The sequence below is a fragment of the Columba livia genome, chromosome 1, assembly GCF_036013475.1.
Source record: "Columba livia isolate bColLiv1 breed racing homer chromosome 1, bColLiv1.pat.W.v2, whole genome shotgun sequence".
NCBI classification, from domain to species: domain Eukaryota; kingdom Metazoa; phylum Chordata; class Aves; order Columbiformes; family Columbidae; genus Columba; species Columba livia.
In genome coordinates, this window is record NC_088602.1 from 34,026,637 (window position 1) to 34,049,891 (window position 23,255).

General features: G+C 38.4%; 1 protein-coding gene across 3 annotated transcripts in view; it reads right to left on the reverse strand.

Moving 5' to 3' along the window:
- DGKH (diacylglycerol kinase eta) overlaps positions 1–23,255 on the reverse strand; it is a 172,492-nt gene that overhangs the window by 83,564 nt on the left and 65,673 nt on the right. For all 3 annotated transcript variants that reach the window (XM_065054598.1, XM_065054606.1, XM_065054613.1), the window contains one exon: positions 336–446. In XM_065054598.1, coding sequence (XP_064910670.1) covers positions 336–446 — 111 coding nt within the window. The remainder of the gene's footprint in view (positions 1–335; positions 447–23,255) is intronic.

Below are 23,255 nucleotides of genomic sequence, written 5' to 3' on the forward strand. Positions count from 1 at the left end.
TGCCTGAGAGCCACCCTGAAAACAAATAAACAAACAAACAAACAAAAACAAAACAACAGCAAAACTACAAGCCACATGCAACTCCTTAAGACTAATTTATTATTTGTCTGAATAGTCCAAAAGGTTAAAGTAATTGTGATAAACTTCACTAAAAAATAGGGAAAGCACTAGTCCTCCTTAGTTAAAGTTAATCTAACATACTATATTTTATATACAGTAGTTTTTAAACAAGACAATCACTAATAAATTGTTACTTTATAATTATTGCACTTAAAAATCTAAACAAAATTGACGTTACAAGCATATGGTGTTGGACGCTATAAGCATAGAATTACCTTTGAATCCTTAGCATAGTAAAGAGTACGTCCTCGAAGTTTGAAATAACGTTTTTTCCACCTCTGAAAAGAACTGGTTTGCTTCAGTAGTAATCCTTCTTTTATACTTGTCTGAAAAATATTAAAATACAGAAGACAAAGTAAATACACATCTAAATAGCTACACATAGAGATGAACATTATGTTTTTAATAATTGATGTTACACCTCATGTAACCATGAATTTACATTGGTTTCTATTTGCATTAAATTGAGACATTCTCTGGACAACTAGAATTTGCATTGCTAGTTTTTAATCAATTACAGTGTTGGCAAAATGCTAATTTTACAACTAAAATGAAAAGGCAGTCGAGAGGCATATAACTGTTGTGAAGATGAACACAAAATAATGCGATTGTTTGGACAGCTGCAAACCCACAAATATTACAGTAAGCAACAACTGATGGCGGCACAATTCAGAAAAGAAAAATCTAAAACCCATCTACACAAGGTCATTTCCAGTCCAGAATCTAATTATGTTGGGGAGAAAAACAATTTCCACATAGGCACTAATTCAAAAAGGTACTTAAATGCGTGTCTGATTCAAGCACATGAATTATGCCTTTGAAGCTGAGGGAATGATCCAGTATGATGCAAGTCATGCACAACTACAAATGCGCTGCAGAATTGAAGCCTTCAGCATGAAATCAGCTTAAAAATAAGAATAATTATTATACGGAAAGTGTGAGAAAAGTACCAGCTACGGATATTTTTACCAGGCAAATATTTTTAGTCAAAAAACGATTTGCTGATCCAAACCTTTCCACTGCAGACTGAACCCTGCCTACATAAAGACCATTTCTTGAAATGAGTAAGACACAAATTAGTATATTTTAAACGTGTATGCTGCTTGTGCCAGCATGTGTGGGATTCATCCAACCCATTACAGAAATTCTCCACTTAATCATATGAAACGACATGACATAGCATACTAATTGTATGAATCTCAAAATTCATTTTCTTCAGCTTTGAAGCACACGAAGGGTATGAGAAAAAAGCAAGAACATTTGGATATTATATTCCAAAATGGTCTCTAGTATTCCAGAATATTTACAATTTGTAGTGTAATAACGAGATGCAAAACATGTAACACAATTTCTAGACAATGTGATATAAACATTTGAAGTTACGCTAGACATTTAGGTCTTGGCTTAACCAAGACCTGACCTAAAGCTCATAAATATAATCTTCTGTTATCAGATGTCCTTAAGTTTAATGAAAGTAATAAAAATACAGAAAAAGCAGAAAGCACTACAATGTTCCTACCGCTCCCCTGAAATTAGAAACATGGCTGTTACATATGCACATCTCACCCTTCACTGAGATACTCGTAACGTCACAGACTAAGAATATGGTGCAACGCTCACAAAGTGATTGAATTAGTGTTCTCAGAAAAGCAGCCAGCTCAGAGGAAACATCACAGCTGAAAGTTTGGAGCTATCTCATTTCCCTTCACATGCTGACAACCCAGAGCAGTGCATAAGGCAAGTGTGGAGTTTTGCATCTGGGCAGGAACAACCCCAGGTTCCAGTATAAGTTGGGGAACGACCTGTTCGACAGCAGCGTAAGGGAAAGGGACCTGCGGGTCCTGGTGGACAGCAGGATGTGCCAGCACTGTGCCCTTGTGGCCAGGAAGGCCAATGGCATCCTGGGGTGTATTAGAAGGGGGGTGGTTAGTAGGTCGAGAGAGGTTCTCCTTCCCATCTACTCTGCCCTGGTGAGACCGCACCTGGAATATTGTGTCCAGTTCTGGGCCCCTCAGTTCCAGAAGGACAGGGAACTGCTGGAGAGAGTCCAGCGCAGGGCAACCAAGATGATTAAGGGAGTGGAGCATCTCCCTTATGAGGAAATGCTGAGGGAGCTGGGTCTCTTTAGCTTGGAGGAGACTGAGGGGTGACCTTATTAATGTTTATAAATATATAAAGGGTGAGTGTCACGAGGATGGAGCCAGGCTCTTCTCAGTGACAACCAATGACAGGACAAGGGGCAATGGGTTCAAACTGGAACACAGGAGGTTCCACTTAAATATGAGAAGAAACTTCTTCTCAGTGAGGGTGCCAGAGCACTGGAACAGGCTGCCCAGGGGGTTTGTGGAATCTCCTTCTCTGGAGACATTCAAAACCTGCCTGGACGCCTTCCTGGGTGTTCCTGCTCTGGCGGGCGGATTGGACTGGATGATCTTTCAGGGTCCCTTCCAATCCCTGACATTCTGTGATTTGATCAGCACCCCTGCTCTAGCTAAGGGGGTAGCACTTCCCAGTGGAAAGGTGCTGTTCAGCACATACCATTTTACTATTACTTGTAATTTTCTGACCAGACCCTAAGAAAAGCTAGTTTTACATGCCATAAATAGATTTAATCAGTTAGTAAATGCATGCACTTATTCAAAACTCGTTGCAGTAGTCAGGCGGCATTTCTGTTTCACAGCACTCTCTTGAGATTTCAGGAGCTCATATACAGAATGGGAGTAAATGACTTGTGTGTTATCAAGGGTCAGAAGACGTAAGAGCAGAGAAAATCAGTTCCAAGGAGACAGTACTTATTCCACATACATGATGGGCAATGACTTATTGGAAAAATTTCCAGAGTGGAAGGGAATCAACATTCCCTAAAATGTACTCTATGTACTAGGAATCTCAGAACATAACTTATACTGAATATTTTCAGGGATTTTAAAATCTGTTCGAAGAACATAAATCTCCCCAAACCTTGAGCTATTACCCACTAAAGAAGAAATTAAGTCTTTCATGTCATTTTCATGCCTATGTAAGCCATTTCCCCCTATTTCTGCTCACTCCTTAAAACACCAGTACCCCTAAAATCAAACCAATAAATTCAAAACTAAATCTATCTTGGAAGTCAGTCCCTTAACACTAACTCCCTAAAGTTGGCAGCAAATAACCATGCAGGCTCTATGGAATGTATTTTTGTATCAAAAGCTTAGAAACAGACTAGGTTAGTAAACATTCCCCCAAGAAATGTAATCACTTCATGAAGTATACATCTGAAGTTTACATTTTACCACCCATAGATATACTGGGCTGAGGTTTCAGCATCTTAAATAGGCAACTCCATGGCTGCAGACATCAAAATTGAGCATGAAGCTTCAGTCCAGCATCCTTAATTAACTTCATTTAGCCTTTAAAATATGCAGAAAACTTCCAGCTGCCAACTGAGTCATTAGATAATCTGCTAATAATGCTTTTCCTGAGTCTACACACAAGTCGCAGCACTTATAGTAATTTGAGATTGGAAGGGACCTCTCCAGTTGAGTTTGGGTCCACATTACTGACTACAACCAGGTCACAGGAAGTTTTTTAAAAACATTGTTCAGGCTATAACTGCACCTTAAGAAAGCAACCAGTACCTTTTCCTTTCCCAACAGCAGTTAAGACAGTGCTCCAAGATCTTGCTGTTCTGAGAAACCTTCTCCTAATTAATCTCAGCTGGACATTAAATCTCAAGCATAAGCAATAATCACTGCCAGTTATATTAACTACTTTCCTACTGTAATTTCAGAGAAACAAAAAGTGCACATCCCACAATCGCATGCTGCTTCTCACACTTACAGAAACACCTCTCATCTGCTTGCCAAAAACTCTGACTTCCCCATACAGCATCTTGTATCACCTAGTAATACAACAACCCTCTGGAAGTACGTGACTATAATGAGAATAGAATAGAATAGAATAGAATAGAATAGAATAGAATAGAATAGAATAGAATAGAATAGAATAGAATAGAATAGAATAGAATAGAATAGAATAGAATAGAATAGAATAGAATAGAATAGAATAGAATAGAATCACTATTATAGAATCACTAGTATAGCATCCCTAACAATCTTCACTACTTTAGCCATTAACAACTAGGAAAATTATTCATAATATTATAATCACAACATCACGGTGCTCCAGAGTGGTATATTTTCCTGAAGAAATCTAATTATAAAAATCACAAACACGTTTCATAAATTAAGAAGGTGTACGTATGTGTTAAATTATCCAAGAATGTTGAATACAACTCTACATCACCATAATCTACATGACAAAAATAAAAGGGATATGTAGCTATTTTGATAACTAAAAAGTGAGAGGCATCTTCTTTTATATCAGATTTTAAAATATTCAGTATATAACACCTGAAAATTCAAAACTAACAGTTTTAATTTCAAAGACAACCAACCCCACTGCCTTACTTCTAATTCAGTCAGTTCATAAAGTCCCACATTTGCACAGAAGTCAATTTTTTTACTTCTGCTGCTACTAAAAAGATCAAAAGAAAGGAGAAAATATTCTGAATCTAGGAAAGTGCCTACAGACGCTTTGCCATTGCCATTATTGGCAATGGCAAACTAAAACATTGAATGATTATTGATAAAACTCTCCCCTCTACTCCTTTTCAGGTATAGAAATGGATGTGTTGCTCAAAATGTGTCAGGAAAGTGAGTGAAGAACACCAGGAAATTTCTGAAAGTGACGAGAATGAAAATGGGATCACGAAAGCCCATAAAACAGGGCACGTCAAATGTAAACAGGAAATTAAGAGGGTGAAGAAGCAATTTAAGATACCTTGCAATGGATGCTCATGCTGAGACTAAAATGTTCTTTAAACACCTTCAAAGATGAAAGACTGCTAGGGGTTTGGTAGGATCATTTTTCAACAGAGGTATGAAAAAGATACTCAAGGATGAGAAGATCACAGCAAAGCAGCTCATAAAATTCTTGACACCTCTCTTTTCCAGTGAGGATGATGAGATGGTATCTCACACAACATGGTCTTCCTAACATCAGAACAGCTACATCAATGTGAAGCTATACATGAAGCTATGAAGATATACAGGAAGTACTAGACTGGCCGAATCACTGTCATGTGGACCTGATGGCACTGACTTCAGGGCCCTGAAGGTCCTGAAAGGACCACTGACACTAACTTTCAATCCTGGTGAGACAGCAGAGTCCACATAAAGGAATAAGATTGCTGACCCCATACACATCCAGTGGGAAAAAGTCAACAGAGCTTTTCCAAAGGAAAGTTCTGCCTTGCTACCTGCAGGGAGTTCAGGGCCTGGAGACAAAGCATGAGGATAAATGAACATCCAGTGGATTTGGATTTTCAGAAAGTGTTTGACAAGGCTTCCCACCGAAAACCACTGAAGAAATTAAGATAGAATGGAATTGGAAAAAAGTTGCTTTCTGTGGACTGGAAGTTGCTTGAGGGATAGGAAGAGCAAGTAGGCCTTAACAGGCACTCTCTCTTCTGGATGAAAAAGTCATAGCAGCAGGGTTCCCAAGGAATCAGTTTCATTCAAATTCAGTGACTCAAAAGAAGGATTACACAATGAAATCTTCATATTTGCTGAAGATACTAAGCTCTTTCAAGGAGTCAAATTCTATGCCAATGGCAAGGAACTCAAAGGATGTTATAAAACTGAACAGGAGCTCAAAGAGGCGGAAGACGAGCTTCAGCCCAGGTAAGATGCTCTGCTTTGGGGAAAACATCTAAACCTCACTAACATTCTCAGATCAACTTTGAACAGAGAAGAGATGTGGGAGTCACAGTTCACAGTTCTCTGTGCTCAACCACGGCCAAAAAAGCCAAAAAACTCTGGCTGTCACCAAGAAAAGTAGCAAAACCAAGGCAGAGGATGTCATTTTGCTACTATATAAAACACTGGTGCAGCAGAAAGTTCTGGTCTCTTCAACTCAAGAAACAGGATTAAGAGAAGGCACAGAGAAGGACGACTCAAATGATTCAGAGTACAGAGCAGCTGCCTTAAAAAGAGACTAAAAAGGCTGGAACTCTGCAGTTTGAAGAGCAGAAGATCGAGGGGATAATAAGATCAAAGTTTATTAAAGCAGAATATGGTGAATGCAGAACTATTTTTCCACCAAATCCCACAATATCTGAACAAGGAGGCATGTGATGAAGCTATATTGAGATTAGCTCAACAAAGCTATAAAGCAGCACATCTTTACACAGCAGGTAGTGACTTTATGAAGGTTGGCTGTCATGAGAGACTGGAGAGGCAGACAGTGTCAGCGAGTACAAAAAAAGGATTAGACAACTGAAGAACAACCACCTCTGTATGTGGCCCTTTTCAATACGCCGTGGAGAAATACTGGAGCACTGAAGGGCAGCCAAGCTCATGTCCTGCTCCTGAGCAGCCTTTCCTGTTCCACTGCTGAGGATGGATTATTGTCTGAATCAGCGAAAAAAAATATAAATCATAGGGTGGATTTTTCCTGCTACATTGACAGTACCACTTTTGCTCTAAAGTCTGATGTTTGTGGTTTTAAATGGATCTAGGCCTTCATTTACCAAAATAATTAATGTTTGGATTGTCGACAGACTGGGCCATTAAAGAAAAAAAAAATTTAAAAAGACTATAGTATTTGATATTGTCTAACGCCCTCCTGTGACTCTTCCTATTCATGTAACTTTATGCAGTGTAGTACCGAAATAAAACCAACCCTCCACTTTTAAGTATTGTGGAAAGTTTGATACATATTCACCAGCTGCAGGGGTATGGCTTTAGGCAGACAGACCCTTCATTACATTACAAGGTAAAGTCTCACAGCTCATATTAACTCAGAGCCCCTCATAATATTCCATGTGTTCAGTAGACTGAAAACTCCTTTTATTATTAAAAAAATCTGACGACCAACCTCCTGGTTTTGATTAAAATTGTGACCTGGGAATTCCAAGTTTGTGATTTTCTTGACAATCTCTGTATAGCAGCTTCCATTACTGTCACTTACGCTGAGGGATTTTTCATTACTTACATCAAAATAAAAATAGATTTTTATCTATCAAGAATAAAAATTTCATCAGCTGCTCAGTGCCAGGTTACATTTTTATTGAATATTCCTGATCATAGTGAAGGGAGCCTGACATCTGAAAATTAAAAGCAAACCAAGAACTACGTTAAACCTATGAATTTATACAGCTAAAAATGGTCAAAATAAATTTGAAAAGCAGGATCATCTTGTTGACTGTGTAACACTGCTTTAATTTCAATAAAGTCTTAATAAAAACAAGTACCATCAAGAAGCGATCGCTTAGTGTAACACATTCAGTGTAACATGATATATTGTGGGGTACATAAAGCACCGTGTTTGCCCCAGACTGCTGCTGCTAGCACATCCTCCACGTTACAAGTACCATTAGTGACAGAGAAATCACCATCAGTAGCAAGCTGCATATGCTCAGTCTGTCATTGGTGATGACAGTTCTCTTTAACTCATTAAAAGAAAAATGTCTAGCTAGCTATGAGAAAACAGCTTCCAAAATCTCAGAATGAAAGTCAGCCACACTGCCCCCACTCCCTACCACAACACTAACCTGTGGTTAAACATCATCATTTTTGTGTAGTAATAAAACAGTATGTTCTTCCAAAGTTATTCTGATATAGCATAATTTTGGGGTCCTTTGTATGGATGAACTCTAGCCTAAATGAAACTGTAATACAAATAAATGCAATTATATGGCTTATGCAGTGCATTTTTTCCTCAGCCTTGTTCTTCCCTATGTTCCCTTCCAGCCTGTGCTGAGGAAACAGATTTTACATTACTGATGTTAAAATAATTACTGCTTCCTCTACATGGAATATATGGCAGTGTAGTAAAACATGCAGCAAATATGAAACTGCAGAGACGTTGCCATAACAAAAATATCTTGGTGGTAAGGTGAAGTCCAATTAGCAGATTGATTTAAAAATAGAGGTTATAACACATACCAAAAATGAATAGGATAGTGATATAAACTTGATACAAGACTGATGGAACAGGCTGCCCAGAGAAGCTGTGGATGCCCCATCCCTGGAAATGTTCAAGGCCAGATTGGATGGGACTTTGAGCAACCTGATCTAGTGGAAGGTGTCCCTGCCCATGGCAGGGGGTGTGGAACTAGATGATCTTTAAGGTCCATTCCAACCCAAACCATTCTATGATCCTATGTTCTCACTCTGTGTTCTCATTAATCAGGGCATGAAACAGCTGTAATACACTGAAAAAGGATAAAACACTTCACAGGACTGTGACTTGGTACCAAAGACTTAAGGGTCTTGGCCTGTATTGTACAACTCTGCCAACTTAGCATTTTACAGCCTCCATTTAGAGCTTCAGTAGGTCTTCTTTTTAAACTACACATGCTTTGAGAAGAGATTTAAAACAACTAAGCCTAACTGATTTTGAAACAGAAGAAAGAAAGGAAGAAAGAAAAAAAAAAGAAAAAAACAAACCCCATGATAAACAGTCAAAGCATTCAGCCGGCAAGATTTTTTTCTTTACCAGACTTCCTTAGGTCTTGGTCTCAACTAAATAAGAAGAGCACTCAGCACACTTCCTAGTCTCTAAAGTATGTGTAGTATAGGTCCAAACCAAATAATTTTGCTGCCTCACACGGCAAAATGTAAAAAAAAAATGCCATTACATTTCCACAGAGAAGACAAAACTGTTCCTCTAGTTCTATCCAGCATTGATATGAAAATTACAATTGATCGGTTACTTAAGGAAATTACAAAATCAGCATATAACAAAAATATATTAAACACCACTACAAACTTTTAAGTAATCCTTTCTTGAAAACAAATTATAAGTTAAACTTGTCATAACAAACCTTCTGTGTTTTACTTCTTCCAGTTCTAATTTTTGCCCCTCCGAGAATGTTTAAACAAATTCCAGTGATGCTGTCAGACGTTGCAGGAGCTACCCTGGGCACAAGAGAGCCTACGCAGAGCAACTTCAAGCTTGCGACTCTCCAGGGAAAACTGGGGAACAACTCATTTCCCTCTGGCTGGCTTTTTCCACACCTCTGCCTTTCACCAATCAAGTTAGGAATGAGAAAAAGCTTTTAACAACAGAATTCACACAAGGCCAGGAATAGTTGTAGAGTAGAGTAGAGTAGAGTAGAGTAGAGTAGAGTAGAGTAGAGTAGAGTAGAGTGTAATGGAATAGAAATAGGAAAGGATAGGATAGGACGGCATGGGACGGCATGGGACGGCATGGGACGGCATGGGACGGGACGGGACGGGACGGGACGGGACGGGACGGGACGGGACGGGAAGGGAAGGGAAGGGAAGGGAAGGAAGGGAAGGGAAGGGAAGGGAAGGGAAGGGAAGGGAAGGGAAGGGAAGGGAAGGGAAGGGAAGGGAAGGGAAGGGAAGGGAAGGGAAGGGAAGGGAAGGGAAGGGAAGGGAAGGGAAGGGAAGGGACGGGAAGGGAAGGGACGGGAAGGAAGGGACGGGAAGGGAAGGGAAGGGAAGGGAAGGGAAGGGAAGGAAGGGAAGGGAAGGGAAGGGAAGGGAAGGGAAGGGAAGGGAAGGGAAGGGAAGGGAAGGGAAGGGAAGGGAAGGAGAAGAGAAGAGAAGAGAAGAGAAGAGAAGAGAAGAGAAGAGAAGAGAAGAGAAGAGAAGAGAAGAGAAGAGAAGAGAAGAGAAGAGAAGAAGAGAAGAGAAGAGAAGAGAAGAGAAGAGAAGAGAAGAGAAGAGAAGAGAAGAGAAGAGAAGAGAAGAGAAGAGAAGAGAAGAGAAGAGAAGAGAAGAGAAGAGAAGAGAAGAGAAGAGAAGAGAAGAGAAGAGAAGAGAAGAGAATAACAGTTCAATTGGAAGAGACCTACAAGCATCACCTACTCCCAAACCTTCAGATTGTAAACAATTTCAGGAAATCACAATATCACACAAACGTGCTTAAAAAGAGCAAGTTCTTAGAATCTTCATATTTATTCACTTATTTGAACAGATGAAAAACGTAAAAATACCATCCCATCCATTCACTTTCTTCACTAAACTACCAGTTATTGTTAGAAAGTGATCCATCATTGCAGTTTTTATCTTACTCAATACTCAAGTCTATAGAAACAAATGGACACCAATTTCACAGACGCTGTAGCCCTGTGATACTCAGATTCCTGATATGTTTACAATTATAGAGAAGTTTATTAACTGAATATCCAAGCATTCTTGAATTTTTATAGTTTTTCTGATTGCTGCAGATACAGAGATTACACGGTTTAATCTAATTCAGTGGCTGCACTCCATTGTAAGTTTATATTGGCCCCAATTTTGTTTTACTGGATGGCAAATAAAATCCTGGATACGCATTAATCATGTTTTGAATTACATTTTCTAGTATTTTTCCACTAACAGTCTTAGCTTAATATTCTACTTTTAGAACAATCACACTAATAAAACCTTTCATTCCATAACAACTCAAAAGCAAGGATCTCTCGCTTACCTATACAGCTTTTTGGGCCTGGAGAGACAAATAGTACTATATTTCCCACTACCATGAAATTAATCTTTAAGTGAGAAGGCTGGGAATCTCATTTGAGTAACGATGGTTAAATTACTACTGAAATAATGCAACAAGGCAAAAAAAAGCAGTTCACAGCAACAGATACTTAGAATAGCTAATGTATTACAGATAGTGAAAAATCCTTTTGATTATCACCAAAGTTATGTAGAGAAAGCAGAGTGGTAGAGAGTGCCACAGAGTGGAAATCTATTCCCAGTCTGACTGCAGATTTTATGTGCGACCTGGGGCAAATCAGCTAATGGGTATTCTTTGGTTTTCACACTTTATTCTCCTTCACAAGAGCCTGGCTGTGATTTCTCACCATTTCATTAAGTGTTTCACTAGAACTGGCAGAAGGCTGGTCCTACTAGTAAAGACCAAGCTGTCAGGGAATAGGTGTGCCTTAGCTTATTGAATTATTAGGTATATTGCTTCTTATCTTGGCCTTCTCCACATTCTTTAGCACCAGGTCCTCTGCCTCAGCAGCAGGCACAGGTTTGCCCCAGTCTTCTTTTCTCTGCCGACGTACCTGTAGAAGACCTTCTTGTTGGCCTTCACATCCTTTCTAGATTCAACTCCAGGTGGGCTTTGGCTTTCCTAACCCCATTCCTGCATGATTGTCTCTCTAAATTCCTTCTGGGTCACCTGCCCCTGCTCCCACCTTTTGTACGCTCCATTCTTATGTCTGAATTTCTTCAGAAGTGCCTTGTTCACCCACACAGACTGCTCGTAAGGTTGCAGGACTATCACAAACAGCCAGATTCCAACTCTCTGTTTTTCACTCTACCTTGTGTTAGTTCTAAAAGTGAAATTTCCTGTAGCAAAAACGCATCTTTTTCCGACATTTGTTTTTTCTGTAATTCCTTACAAACACTATTGAGTTACCCCTTGTACAATTTCTCCCAATCAGGATTTTCTTATACAAAAATCCAGCCGTTCTAGACAACGTCTGGAGCCCAAACTGGCATGAAAAATCCCAGTTCCAGTTACTATATTTTACATAATATGTAGTTTTAAATTTAGTAAGTAACTATTTGATAGCTTGGTGCATCTTGGAGGAGAAAAAAAAAATCCACAAAACACAGATTGTGAGATGTACTATAAAATATACTATATAGCCAAACAGATCTGTACTTTACTTTCCAGGCCACTAACCGTTCTCATAACCTCTGGTAGGTGACTTATTCATTGTATCTCAGCTCTGAACAGGCAGAAAAGGAATAACACTTCTTCACCTCAAAGAGATGCAATGCTCATACATTCACTTGTTTGTGCAGCTACATATAAATATTGCCTGTGTACCTACTGAACCAGCATAACTTTAGTAAAAAGATTATTATTGCAAGAGTACTGCCAAATTCCCCCAAACAGCAAGGCACTTTTAGTAAAGGACAGGGTCTCAGCTGCTTCTTATGCGTCTCATGGTAAAATCCCATTTTCCTTCCCAGTCTTCAGCAGCAACCCCAGTGGAAGCAGAATTCTCACATTACAATCAGAGGAGGAAATTCTCTCTTTTGAGATGAGGAGACTGGAGAGCAGAAGAATAACACACATCGGACCCTCCCTTCCCTCTGTTTACTGATGGGAAATGAGAGTCTGTAATTACTTTTGAATTCAAGTTCCCTTTGTGAGAAGGCTCATTCATGCACATGCTATTTTCTCTCATTCAGAAAACACAACAACGCTGCTTCTCTCCAAACACAAGTCTCTGACCAGAGAGCCACAGATCAGCAATTCTCAGAGTTTAACACAGCCTGGCTTGTGCTTGTCCATCCATCAAGCAACCTCTGGCTCTATAAAGTCTCCAGCTTTTACTCCGTATCCAAACCCTTGAGTTGTGGAATACAACACAACGCCTCACTTTGGTCCAGGGCAAAATCAGGGAGTGAGTCCTCCTCAAACATATTTCTGGGCATGTTCAGGAGAAGGAGGTGACTGGACACAGTTTGCATGGACTTACCAAAGGTAAATCATTCCTGAACATCAAGGAATCTTTTCTAAGACCCCTGCATCAGACAACAGCATTGCACGCACCATTCCACTTGCTATTCAACAGCTCTTATTGCTAAAATATAACAGTTGTAACAGTCACTTGCTATACTTCTTTCCGTGAGTTGAGCACTAAGTATAGACTTGGCCTTTTTAGATTCAAATACCTTGATGGTAATTTTTTCCATTTAAACAAGGTAAGTGGCTATTAACAAAACAGCCCTAGTATAAAACCAAGTAAAAGAAGAAGCATGGAAATAAATGCTCTAGAATAAAACTTTACTATAGTTGTCATTGTGGCATTTTGTTGTTGTTTTGGCTTTTGTTGGTTTTTTGTTTGGTTTTGTCTGGTTTTTGGTTTGGTTTTTGGTTACTGAGAAGAGTAGTTCCCTTATAAATGAGTTCTCAGTTTTATAAAACCTGTCACTTTACATATCCATTGTGTAAGTAGATTTGGCACCTTGAAGGTAGGAGCATTTACATGTTTTACAGAGCGCTTGCTTTCAGATCGTGATGCAAAACCTGCTTTCCAGGGGAGTTAAAAAAGGCAAATCCTATTTCAGCTTAAATAAAACCTCAAAAATATTCTGAAATCTTTGTCTAACAACATATCCTCCATACCCACTAACAAAATCAGAAACTCATAAAGGACCTAGAAGATGCATGAAAAGGTGTCTCTCCTCCAAGGTAATACTAACTGGACACAGATTGCAGAAACAGGTTATCTACCATCTTATTCAGGTGCCCCATTTTTTCACTGGAATTCTTTTTTCTGGCCCATTTGTTGGCAAAAATGCCACTATCATCTAACACCTGCATTAGAAGGAAGAAACACACGAGCAAGGATATGCTGCATCTCATAAGCCTGCTTCATCGCTTCTGTAGAGTTAATCTTCACGTGTTCAGCTCCCAGTCACAGAATCCCTAGACAGAATGATGGGGATCTAAAATCTGGCTTTTCAAATGACCTAACTGTCATTACAAAAATACACCATCCTTCTTTCCTTGCTATTTAAGTGAGGTCTGCATCTGCCTTTGTCAGCCATCCTTAGACTATTCCCATAAGACATTTGCCTAAGATGTTCTTAAAGACCCAAGTTACAGAAATCTTCTACCACTAAAATGTTTTCCCTTGTGTAAAACTCCTTTGTTGCACTTTAAACCCATAAATAGCTGATGTAGGACAATAATATAGATGTAAAATGTCAATAAATGAATTCAAAACTCAAAGGCCATTGCTAATTCATAGTACTTTGTAAGGAGAGATGAAGAACTGCAATCATTTGATAGGATGATTGATTCACTCTTCACTTGGCATGCCCCATCTTTCTTTTGTTAAAAACACACTAACCTTTCATCGGGAGAAAATATTATGAATATGCATATTATTACATGAATAATATGAACGTTATTAAATGAGTCACAAGGTTGTTCTGCTTTTTGACCAAACTAACAAATTTACATCTAGAAGTATTTTTAAACAGAATAAACATGGGGAATCGTAGATGTTTTCCCACAAAGAATCTAGTTTATGAAAATTTTATATCCTGCTATATACTAAGATCAGGTTTAGCAAACAGTCCTCAAGGTAGATATGATGTTGCTGTGTGAAACCTCTCAAGGAAGCACCATTTTCAAGAACATTCAGGAGTGAGAAGCTCTGCTCTCCTCTGGGATGCAGATGGAGTGTCCTGTGTATTTCGCTGGCCTTTCACATAAAAGTGGAAAGCATGGAAAACAGGTTTTAAAAATAGATGTGGTTAATCAGATTTCCTCTTATGTTTCCTTATCATGTTTCTTTGGTATCTACTCTCTTCTTTTTAAAATACTTTTCTTCTCGTAATTGCTTACTTGTGTTTAACATAGGTGCTATAAACTTTTGAGATTCATCCCATTTCGAAGCATTAAGTACTGAAGGAATGTCTGCAGTTGTTATCTTTTCCCTGTGATAAGAGCTTGAGTTTGCCAGGTAAACCCCAGAAAATCTTGCCCGTGCCGCCTGCTGTGCTGTGACAATCACAGAAGGGAAGATGCAGCCACACTTGAGGGCACGGCGCAGCATCTCGGGTTAAGCAGCCAACAACATGAAATCTGAGTTGACACAACAAATTAGGATCTTCAATGACGGAGTCACATGCAACATGTTTCCAGGCCAGTGATTTGGAACAGAAAGGCAGGGTGGCTGTTCATAAGAACCAAAACCACCAAAACATCTGAGCCAGAGCATCCCGTCTCCTTTGCACACTATGGCTGGAGGCTGAGCTACCATAGAACTTTCTCCATGCACGGACTAAGTCGTAGAAAACAAGCCAGAAAGCATTAAAAATGTATTAATCAGATCTAAGCTGCATGATGAAAATTTTAAATCTACAGGATGATCTTCAGTCTCCTTTCAAACTCACTAGGCTTCAAAGAAAAGTCAAAGTAATTATAGCCTTATCCTGTCTTTATTGCATGAAAAATAATTCTAGCTATTTGTTATAATGCTTTACCTTATAAAAAATGAAAACCCCTTTAGATTAAATATTTTAAGAAAAAATAATTAGTCCAAAATCTCATTTGCACAAAGACATCATGAGTTTATTAATTGCTTCCAGACAGTAGCTGGAGGTGCTGATCAGAAGGACCTAGATGAGAGAAAGGTGACAACAAAGTCAAAGTACCTACATCAAGAAAAATTTCTGAGTCATCTGAACTTATCACTCTTCTTTCAACCAGATTCCCGATATGGTCACCTACTAGCAAGAAGTCTGGGAATAAATGTGATTAATACTCCTTTTTTCCTTCCTTTTTTTCATTTTTTTTTTAATTTATTATTATTATTATTTTACACCGAACAGTTTTTATCTGTACACTAAGAATCTAAGGCAAGTTTCAAATCAGTTGTGTTCTCCTTTAGCATCACAGCTACTAGCTGATTTTCAGGTTGCCAGCCGAAAGGTGATTGATAAGTGAGGCTGGTTAACAGCAACCAGAGATTTCAAGAGGCCATTTGATCCAGCTCCATTGAGCAGCAGCCTCTGAGGGTGCTCATTTGCTCTAGAGTTGCTCAAACCAATGGAGGATTACTCATCTAATGACCTTGTAGTTGCTGCTTTCAAAGTGTCATTCAAGACATCAAACAGGTTTTCCAAACACAATATGCACATAGAGTAAAAATGGAAAGCATTTTAACTACACAGGAGAAAATATTTCTCACCAGATTTTCATCTGTAAACTACAAATCGGAATTGCTAAACCCTCGGAGAATTTCACTTGCACTTCAGGAGACTGAGGGGTGACTTCATTAATGTTTATAAATATATAAAGGGTGAGTGTCACGAGGATGGAGCCAGGCTCCATCCAATGATAGGACAAGGGGCAATGGGTATAAACTGGAACACAGGAGGTTCCGCTTAAATATGAGAAGAAACTTCTTCTCAGTGAGGGTGCCAGAGCACTGGAACAGGCTGCCCAGGGAGGTTGTGGAGTCTCCCTCTCTGGAGACATTCAAAACCCGCCTGGACACATTCCTGTGTAACCTCATCTGGGTGTTCCTGCTCCGGCGGGGGGATTGGACTGGATGATCTTTCAAGGTCCCTTCCAATCCCTGACATTCTGTGATTCTGTTATTCAAAATGTAGCTCCATACCCTGAGAAATGGCAGAATACATCAAGGCACGTTCCCTGCCATTAGCAGACATGGTAAATGGCCTGTCAACAGAACACCATGGGTGCCATCACCAACAACAGCCTTAAACCTCTTTATTCTCCACTGGAAGTCACCGTTTAATTTATATACCTGTTAGTTAATGAAGGTCTTAAACTCGCAAGAGAAGCCCGTGGGGGAAAACTCTGGGACAGGCGCTGACAAGCTAACAGATGATGGGAACGGCAGGAGGCCTTGAGGTGGGTTAGTTATTGAAGGCTAATGGCCTCCTCCATCTTCCTCATGCCTGGCCCGTCCAGCTGAACACAGCACCAACCCCTTTAATTAATGGGCCCTGCTAGGAACCAGGTCTTTTGCTTTTTTTTTCTGCTTTAGGAACGGGTTGGGTTATAATTCAGAATGAAAAGGCAGAAGGTTTCTTCATGTGTTTTCTAATATACTTTAAGGATGATGGAATGATTTTTTTTCTGTATTTTTTAAAAATTGGCTGTCCAGTTTTGAGACACAGGTCAAGGTTGCTGTACATTTTTACATTTCTAATACAGGCCATCTTTTATTATTATTATTATTATTATCATCATGATTATTATTATTATTAGTATATTACTCTACCACCTATTTTAAGACTCAACTTGAATGGGGTGGCAGCTCACTGAAAAACCTAACTAAAAATAAATACTCTGACACATAAAGCACAGTGACTGGAGGGAGAAAAGTGTTTTCTTTGGAGGTTGGGGGTTTTTTTTCAAGAAGTTTTATAGTAGTTTTACATCCTGCTGCCTTAATCACCAAAGAGGAATGCAGAGCCTGCTGTGCCTTGGAGCATCTTTTTGGTGCCATTTATATTTGGACCAAAAAGGGGCTGAATCTGGTTCAGGGCATAAAACAAGGAGTTACTATCCCAAAGAGCCTGCAGCTTTAAACAATGAAGATACAAAAGGACGCACTCAGACACCTTATGGAAGGAATACATTAGTTTTTAACTAAGCAGAAACAAAATTTATATTAGTTTGAATACCAAAAGGAGATGAAGGCATTTAAATGGAGGGAGACAAGCGGTGTGATATGTGTGAAATGAGAAAAAGGAACCTTAAAGCAGCACTGGTACAAAGAAAGAACGAGGAAATAAAAATAATTATTAAGTCTAGTATCATTGCCAATGCTGGGAGAAGTCACACAAATCAGCAAGGTTCCCTTGCAGTGTGAGCTTTACATCCTCTGATTTACGGTAACCATTCATATATATTTTAGATAATCAAGGATTATGCACATAAATAATCATACTCATTATGAATAATCAAGGACTGAGAAAAGCTATACTTTGCTACTCTTGTTGAGAAAATGTGCACCAGCATTACCATCAAGAGAGAAGATATCTTTCTGGATAAGCAAATCCCAGCAGTATAGGACAGGAGAGTAATATACAGTACAGCTCACACCTATTGGTAAGCAAAGCAGAATATTCTTATTCTAAGGATATCCAGAAACTGGAAAGCCACCAAAAAACAGTATAATTATAACCAATTTTTAAATTACACTAGCATTTATCTAGTATGAAAGAGAAATAATCTATCAGTAAAGTCCAACTAAAGTATAATTGGATACGTTATCAGAAGAGATATGGGGTAATATGGGTACAGCTTTTTTTTCTTTTCTGTCCTTAAAAATGATTGATGTATTGTTATCTACAAACTAGGAATCTGAATAATAAATGATGGCCACTCACCGCCTTTTTGTGTTTAGTGATGATCGAGACAGGTGCTAGAAACAGATGCACTGGCCTGGCATACCACATGATGCTAAATTATACATACAAGATGCAAGAGAGACTGCCAATTAAATAATCCCAGAAATTACTTGCTATAATTGCACCAACAGCAAGGAAAAAGACAATATGAAAGCTATCTGTATGAAGGAATCACATATTACCTTTCCATGGGACCCACATATAGGTAAGAATATACAATTCCAGTAAGCGAATGAGCTAGTTTTCAATGCAAGACACAAAGACAGCTCCACTAACAACTTGGTACTAATTTTAAGGAATTCTGATAGAATTCAAATGGAATTTAGAATTTAGATATGTCAGTGATGATTTTTACTTTAAAGGTATATCATGAGCCTCCACAAAAATAATTTAATCCTTTAGAGGTTCATTATGAAGCAATAAATCATTATGAAGCAAAGGTTTCCTACAACATTTCAAAAAACCCCACTGTAATTATTTCTGAAATTTATTACGTATTGTCATTACAATAAATTAGGAAACAATACCTTTTTTTCTATCTAATGTGAGCATTTCACACTCTACATAATTAATACTTGGCTATGTATTTTTTCTGAAAAAAGATAATAAGCTGGTTTATAATTAGCGATTTTGCTTTCTACAATGAATAGACAAGTAATACAAATAGTATTTCCACAACTTCCTAGAAGTTATTTGTTGCTTTGAACCAAGCATTTATTTCATTAATGTCTCTGCGTACTTTTCTGGTACTCCTGTTCTTCACAGTGCTCTTTTACACAGCAGGATGTCATGGACACTTCCAAAGCATAGACTGTTTCTGGACATAGAAACTAGTTTGGAAATAAATACAAATATTTTAATACAAAATAGCTGATGCCAAAGAAATCTCATGTTAATCTTTGTATATGTTCCATTTTATGTTTTTCAGGTTACTAAAATGATTGTAGATGCTATACGTGAAATACATAGCTGTTGTTTTTCTAGTCAAGCCGTAAAAGCTGTTGGAAAAGCTAGTTCTTATAGGAACTTCCTAAGTTATCAGCAACCTCGTCACTATACTATGTGAAAAGAAGAACACATTTTGATTTTTATCATCTTCAATACCCTACATCTAATGTCTTGAACAAACATTAAGATAAAAGACAAGCACAGTGTCCTTCCAAAAAGGTAATTTTCTTCTAAATGAAAATAATCCCTGAAAGCTTGCATTCCTTTTTATAAAAATTGGATTATAGCTCATGACCACGTGGGGGTAGTAGCGGGACAGTAATGCTCAGGTACAGTGTCTTGTGCCCAGCAGCACCCAGCAAGGCAAAGTGGCTGTACGGAATAAATGCATTTCTGCAGTGGGTTCTGGATTATTTATAACATACCTACTTTATAGGACATACATACATGTGGCAAACTGCAGGATCAAAATCTGAAATTTGGTAGACTCAGGGAAGATGTGTTTTAAGGCATCCTCTCCTTCTACAATGGATTTGTTTTGGAAAACCAAAACAGTCACAAATTAACATTTAGTGAGAAAACACATAAGACTTTCGGCAGTCACTTACTGAAAGCTGACATTTTCCATCCATAAGTTACAGAGGAGTAAACATTTTTGCCAAGACAAGTCGGTAAATTATCAGTGGTTAGTCACTTCTGGCCTTCAATATAGTTTTGAATTTTATATATGTTAAAAAAGATGCTCAGGCTTTACGCTTATAAAAAGAAAAGTTAATTCCTATTCGCTTTTTAGTGTAAAATAAGGGCAATCTTTTTTCTGATAGTTACATCAGCCGGTATCATAAATAACTCACAAGAGTTGGTCCTGAGAAAGTCCCTTGCCTTTTTTAAGATAGGTATATAAATATTTATTAGATTTGTACTGCACACAAACATAATAGAGGAGAAAAAAAGGCAAAAGTGTTTATTTGCTATATAAGTAGCTATAAGTACATGCAAGATCATACAGTACAGCTAAGCATTATAATAAATTGTGCCATATGATTTGTTCTTACCCCGGCTATGCTGATTCACAGGCTTTTTATTATTTTACTTACATATGTCCTATTTTTGATATGTAGCAACATACATTACAAATATAGATTATTGTTACACATGTAAGGGTCCCAAATGCATTTGATAGCATTCTTATACATGGTTACAGACTGCCAAGAGAATACAAGCAAGAAAAGAGTCTTGAAGTTGGCAAGCCAAGCTGAGCTATAGGCCACCAATTTGTTCCTCTCCAACCTTTTTTTTTCCCCAATGCTTTTGCACATAATACGTCTCAAAGTCAATAAACACCAGCCTTCCTACCGTCTATGTACAGGCAGTGTTTGTACTAAAGTCAAAATAAGTATTGTTAAGGGCTTGCCCAGACTTGAAAGTCGATGCAGATTACGGGAGTGTTTGACACTAAGGCGTAATAGTTGGTCCATAACCCAATGTGCAGTCACTCTCACCCGCAAGCAAAAGCATCACATTCCTGTTTTGCTTAATCCTCAGCTAAAGAACTTCTTTGCTGTCAGGATGATTCATTAAATCAACAGCTATGTCTGAAATAATTCTTCAACAGAGCAAATTCAGCTCTGACAACCCAAGAAAAACACAGGAAGAAAAGAAAAGAAAAAAAGGGTCAGAATGGGGCAAAGCATCTCATGGTAAAAACAGATCAAGTCAGGGTGGACAAGTCAGGGCAGCATCATCTTCAGCAGTTACCGTTAAACATGACAAAATTCAAGAGCATGAAACTTATTCATCACACCAACTCTCTCTGAAGAGGAGGAGGTTGCTTTCCAACAGAATCTTCAACTGCCTGGTTATTACGATGTCATCTCACTTTATCTGAATAATTAAATCATTTTATTATAATAAAATAATTAATATTAATCTATATGATATAACATCACCATTGTAATACATAAGGGTTTCATTTGTTAGTTAATACCCTTTTTCCCAAGCCAGATGCGATAAGCAGTTTGCGTTGGCACAAACATGTAGGTGATTAAAATGCCTGTGTTAAACAGGCTTAAAATGACCATAATTAAAGGGGATTAGAAGCTATCCTTGTTTTTACTTTGTGTGTTTGCTAAATCTTTTACAAAACAGTTGCTTTAATTATAAAATATGGTAAAGAGTCAATTCTTCCCCTTCGTAAAGCTCTCCACAATGCAGCAGCAAAAGACATTCCAAAACAGTAATGAAACAGGAAAAATGCAATTTAAAAGAACAATCTAACAAACAAACAAAACACACCAAAAAACCTCACCACAGAGTGTTTTAAGAATATGACAAGCATCAAAAATGTCTTTGAATTATTTACAGTACTTCTGCCCTTTCATTTGCAACAGTCAAAGCTTGCAGGCGGCAAAAGAAGGTAAGAGGAATAGTGTATTTTTAGGCTGAGCTGCTGCTGTGTAGAAAACTTAACTGACTTGCGTAAGGTCACGGTGAGTCAGCACCAACAGAACAGTGAACTGAAATCCTAATCCCATTCTCAAACTACTGGATTGACTCATTTCCCACATCCAGTTACTCTGCTTATAGTTTATGCAATACCCCGCTCAAATCATGAAGTTGCTTCGGTCAATGGAATTTTTCGTGTTACAGCCCACTCTTGTAAATCAATCAATGAAACATTTCATTACTTTTTAATGAATTTCTGTGATCTCACTCCCCATGTCATATTGTGTATCCTTGCTTAATGCTAGATAAATGAGTCAAGCTGGGCATTCCGCGTGACTAATATAAAAGAGTTTTAATGCATCTTCTTAAGAATATGTACAGGAATATGTCTCTACAAAAAAACCCTGATCACAAAATAAATGAGTCAAAACCCAGATATCATCATATATGTAAAGCAATGCACAATATTGTTCAGGAATCAGCTGCTCTGCCTTAGGGGAAAAAACGAAGAAGTCTGGAAGAAAACCAGCTTAGCCTGGATGTGATTGCTCAAAGCTCCAGTGTTATCTGCTATCCCGTTTCCCCAAAAACAAGACAGAGTCTTATATTAATTTTTGCTCCAAAAGATGCGTTAGGCACTTATTTTCAGAGCCTGTATTATTTTTCCATGAACAGCAATCTACATTTATTCTTGAACAAAAAAAATCAACATTTATTCAAATGTAGTCATGTCACCGCATTCCAGAACATCACCATAACTCTCCAAACCCTGAATTCCATCAAGAATTTCTTGTGACTCTATTTCCTTTTTCCATGTACAGCAATCAACGTTTACTGATATTTATGAACAAAAATCAATATTTATTCAAATACATTCTACTGCCAATTAATATTACTGTTTTACATGTATAACTGCCTGGACACTATTTAAATCGACTTTTTTTATGAATTGCAACTAGGGCTTCTTTTTGGAGCAGGACTTATATTTCAAGCACCCTCAAAAATCATGCTAGGTCTTCTTTTCGGGGAAACAGGGTAACAACGGGGCAGCATCTTACTCTCACACAACCTCCAGCTGTTTTGGACAACATGGATCAAGAGGCTACACAAACACCAAGGGCTTCTCTTCTGCACTTTAGATAAATCTCTAAACTTGCTTGTTTTGAACTTCGTTGAGAGGGGCAAGAGCTGTTTTCCTTGTCAAAAGCTTCAAGGGAGTCAAGAAGAGTGTCATAAATCCATTTCTGTACAGCAAAAGCCACGGAGGTGTCAGGGCCGGGTGAAGGCAACTCCATGGGGTTGGTAGGAACCCAAAGGCCATGCCCAGCCAGGGTAACAAGAACCCAAAGCTTCTCTCTGAAGGGCACCAGGGGGTCAAGCAGCCTTTTCTGGCATTACCTCAAATGCTGGCACTTGCCAGCCATGATCCAGTTTCAAAATTCTCTTTCATCTCTTCCAGAATGAACCAGAAGGAAGGGACACAAAACTCAGTTGTTAATATATTAACTGCTGCATATAGGAAATAGGTGAATTTCTTATCGTTCTGTTGCAATTTCCATAAACCTCCCAAGGCTGTGGCAGCACAGACTATCAGTCACATTATGGGAAGTAGGAAAGATGTGAAATTCTACCCGGAGATAGTCATCACACAAAGATTTCTTAAGCCATACGTTACATTTCTAAAGCAAAAGTCAGATGCACCTGGTTGTGTTAAGCAGTCTGGAAGCTACGTGTGAAGAGCACCCTCATGAATGTGAGGGTCTCTAAAGTACCTGAAAGAGTACAATAACATAGCTAATACGTGTTATT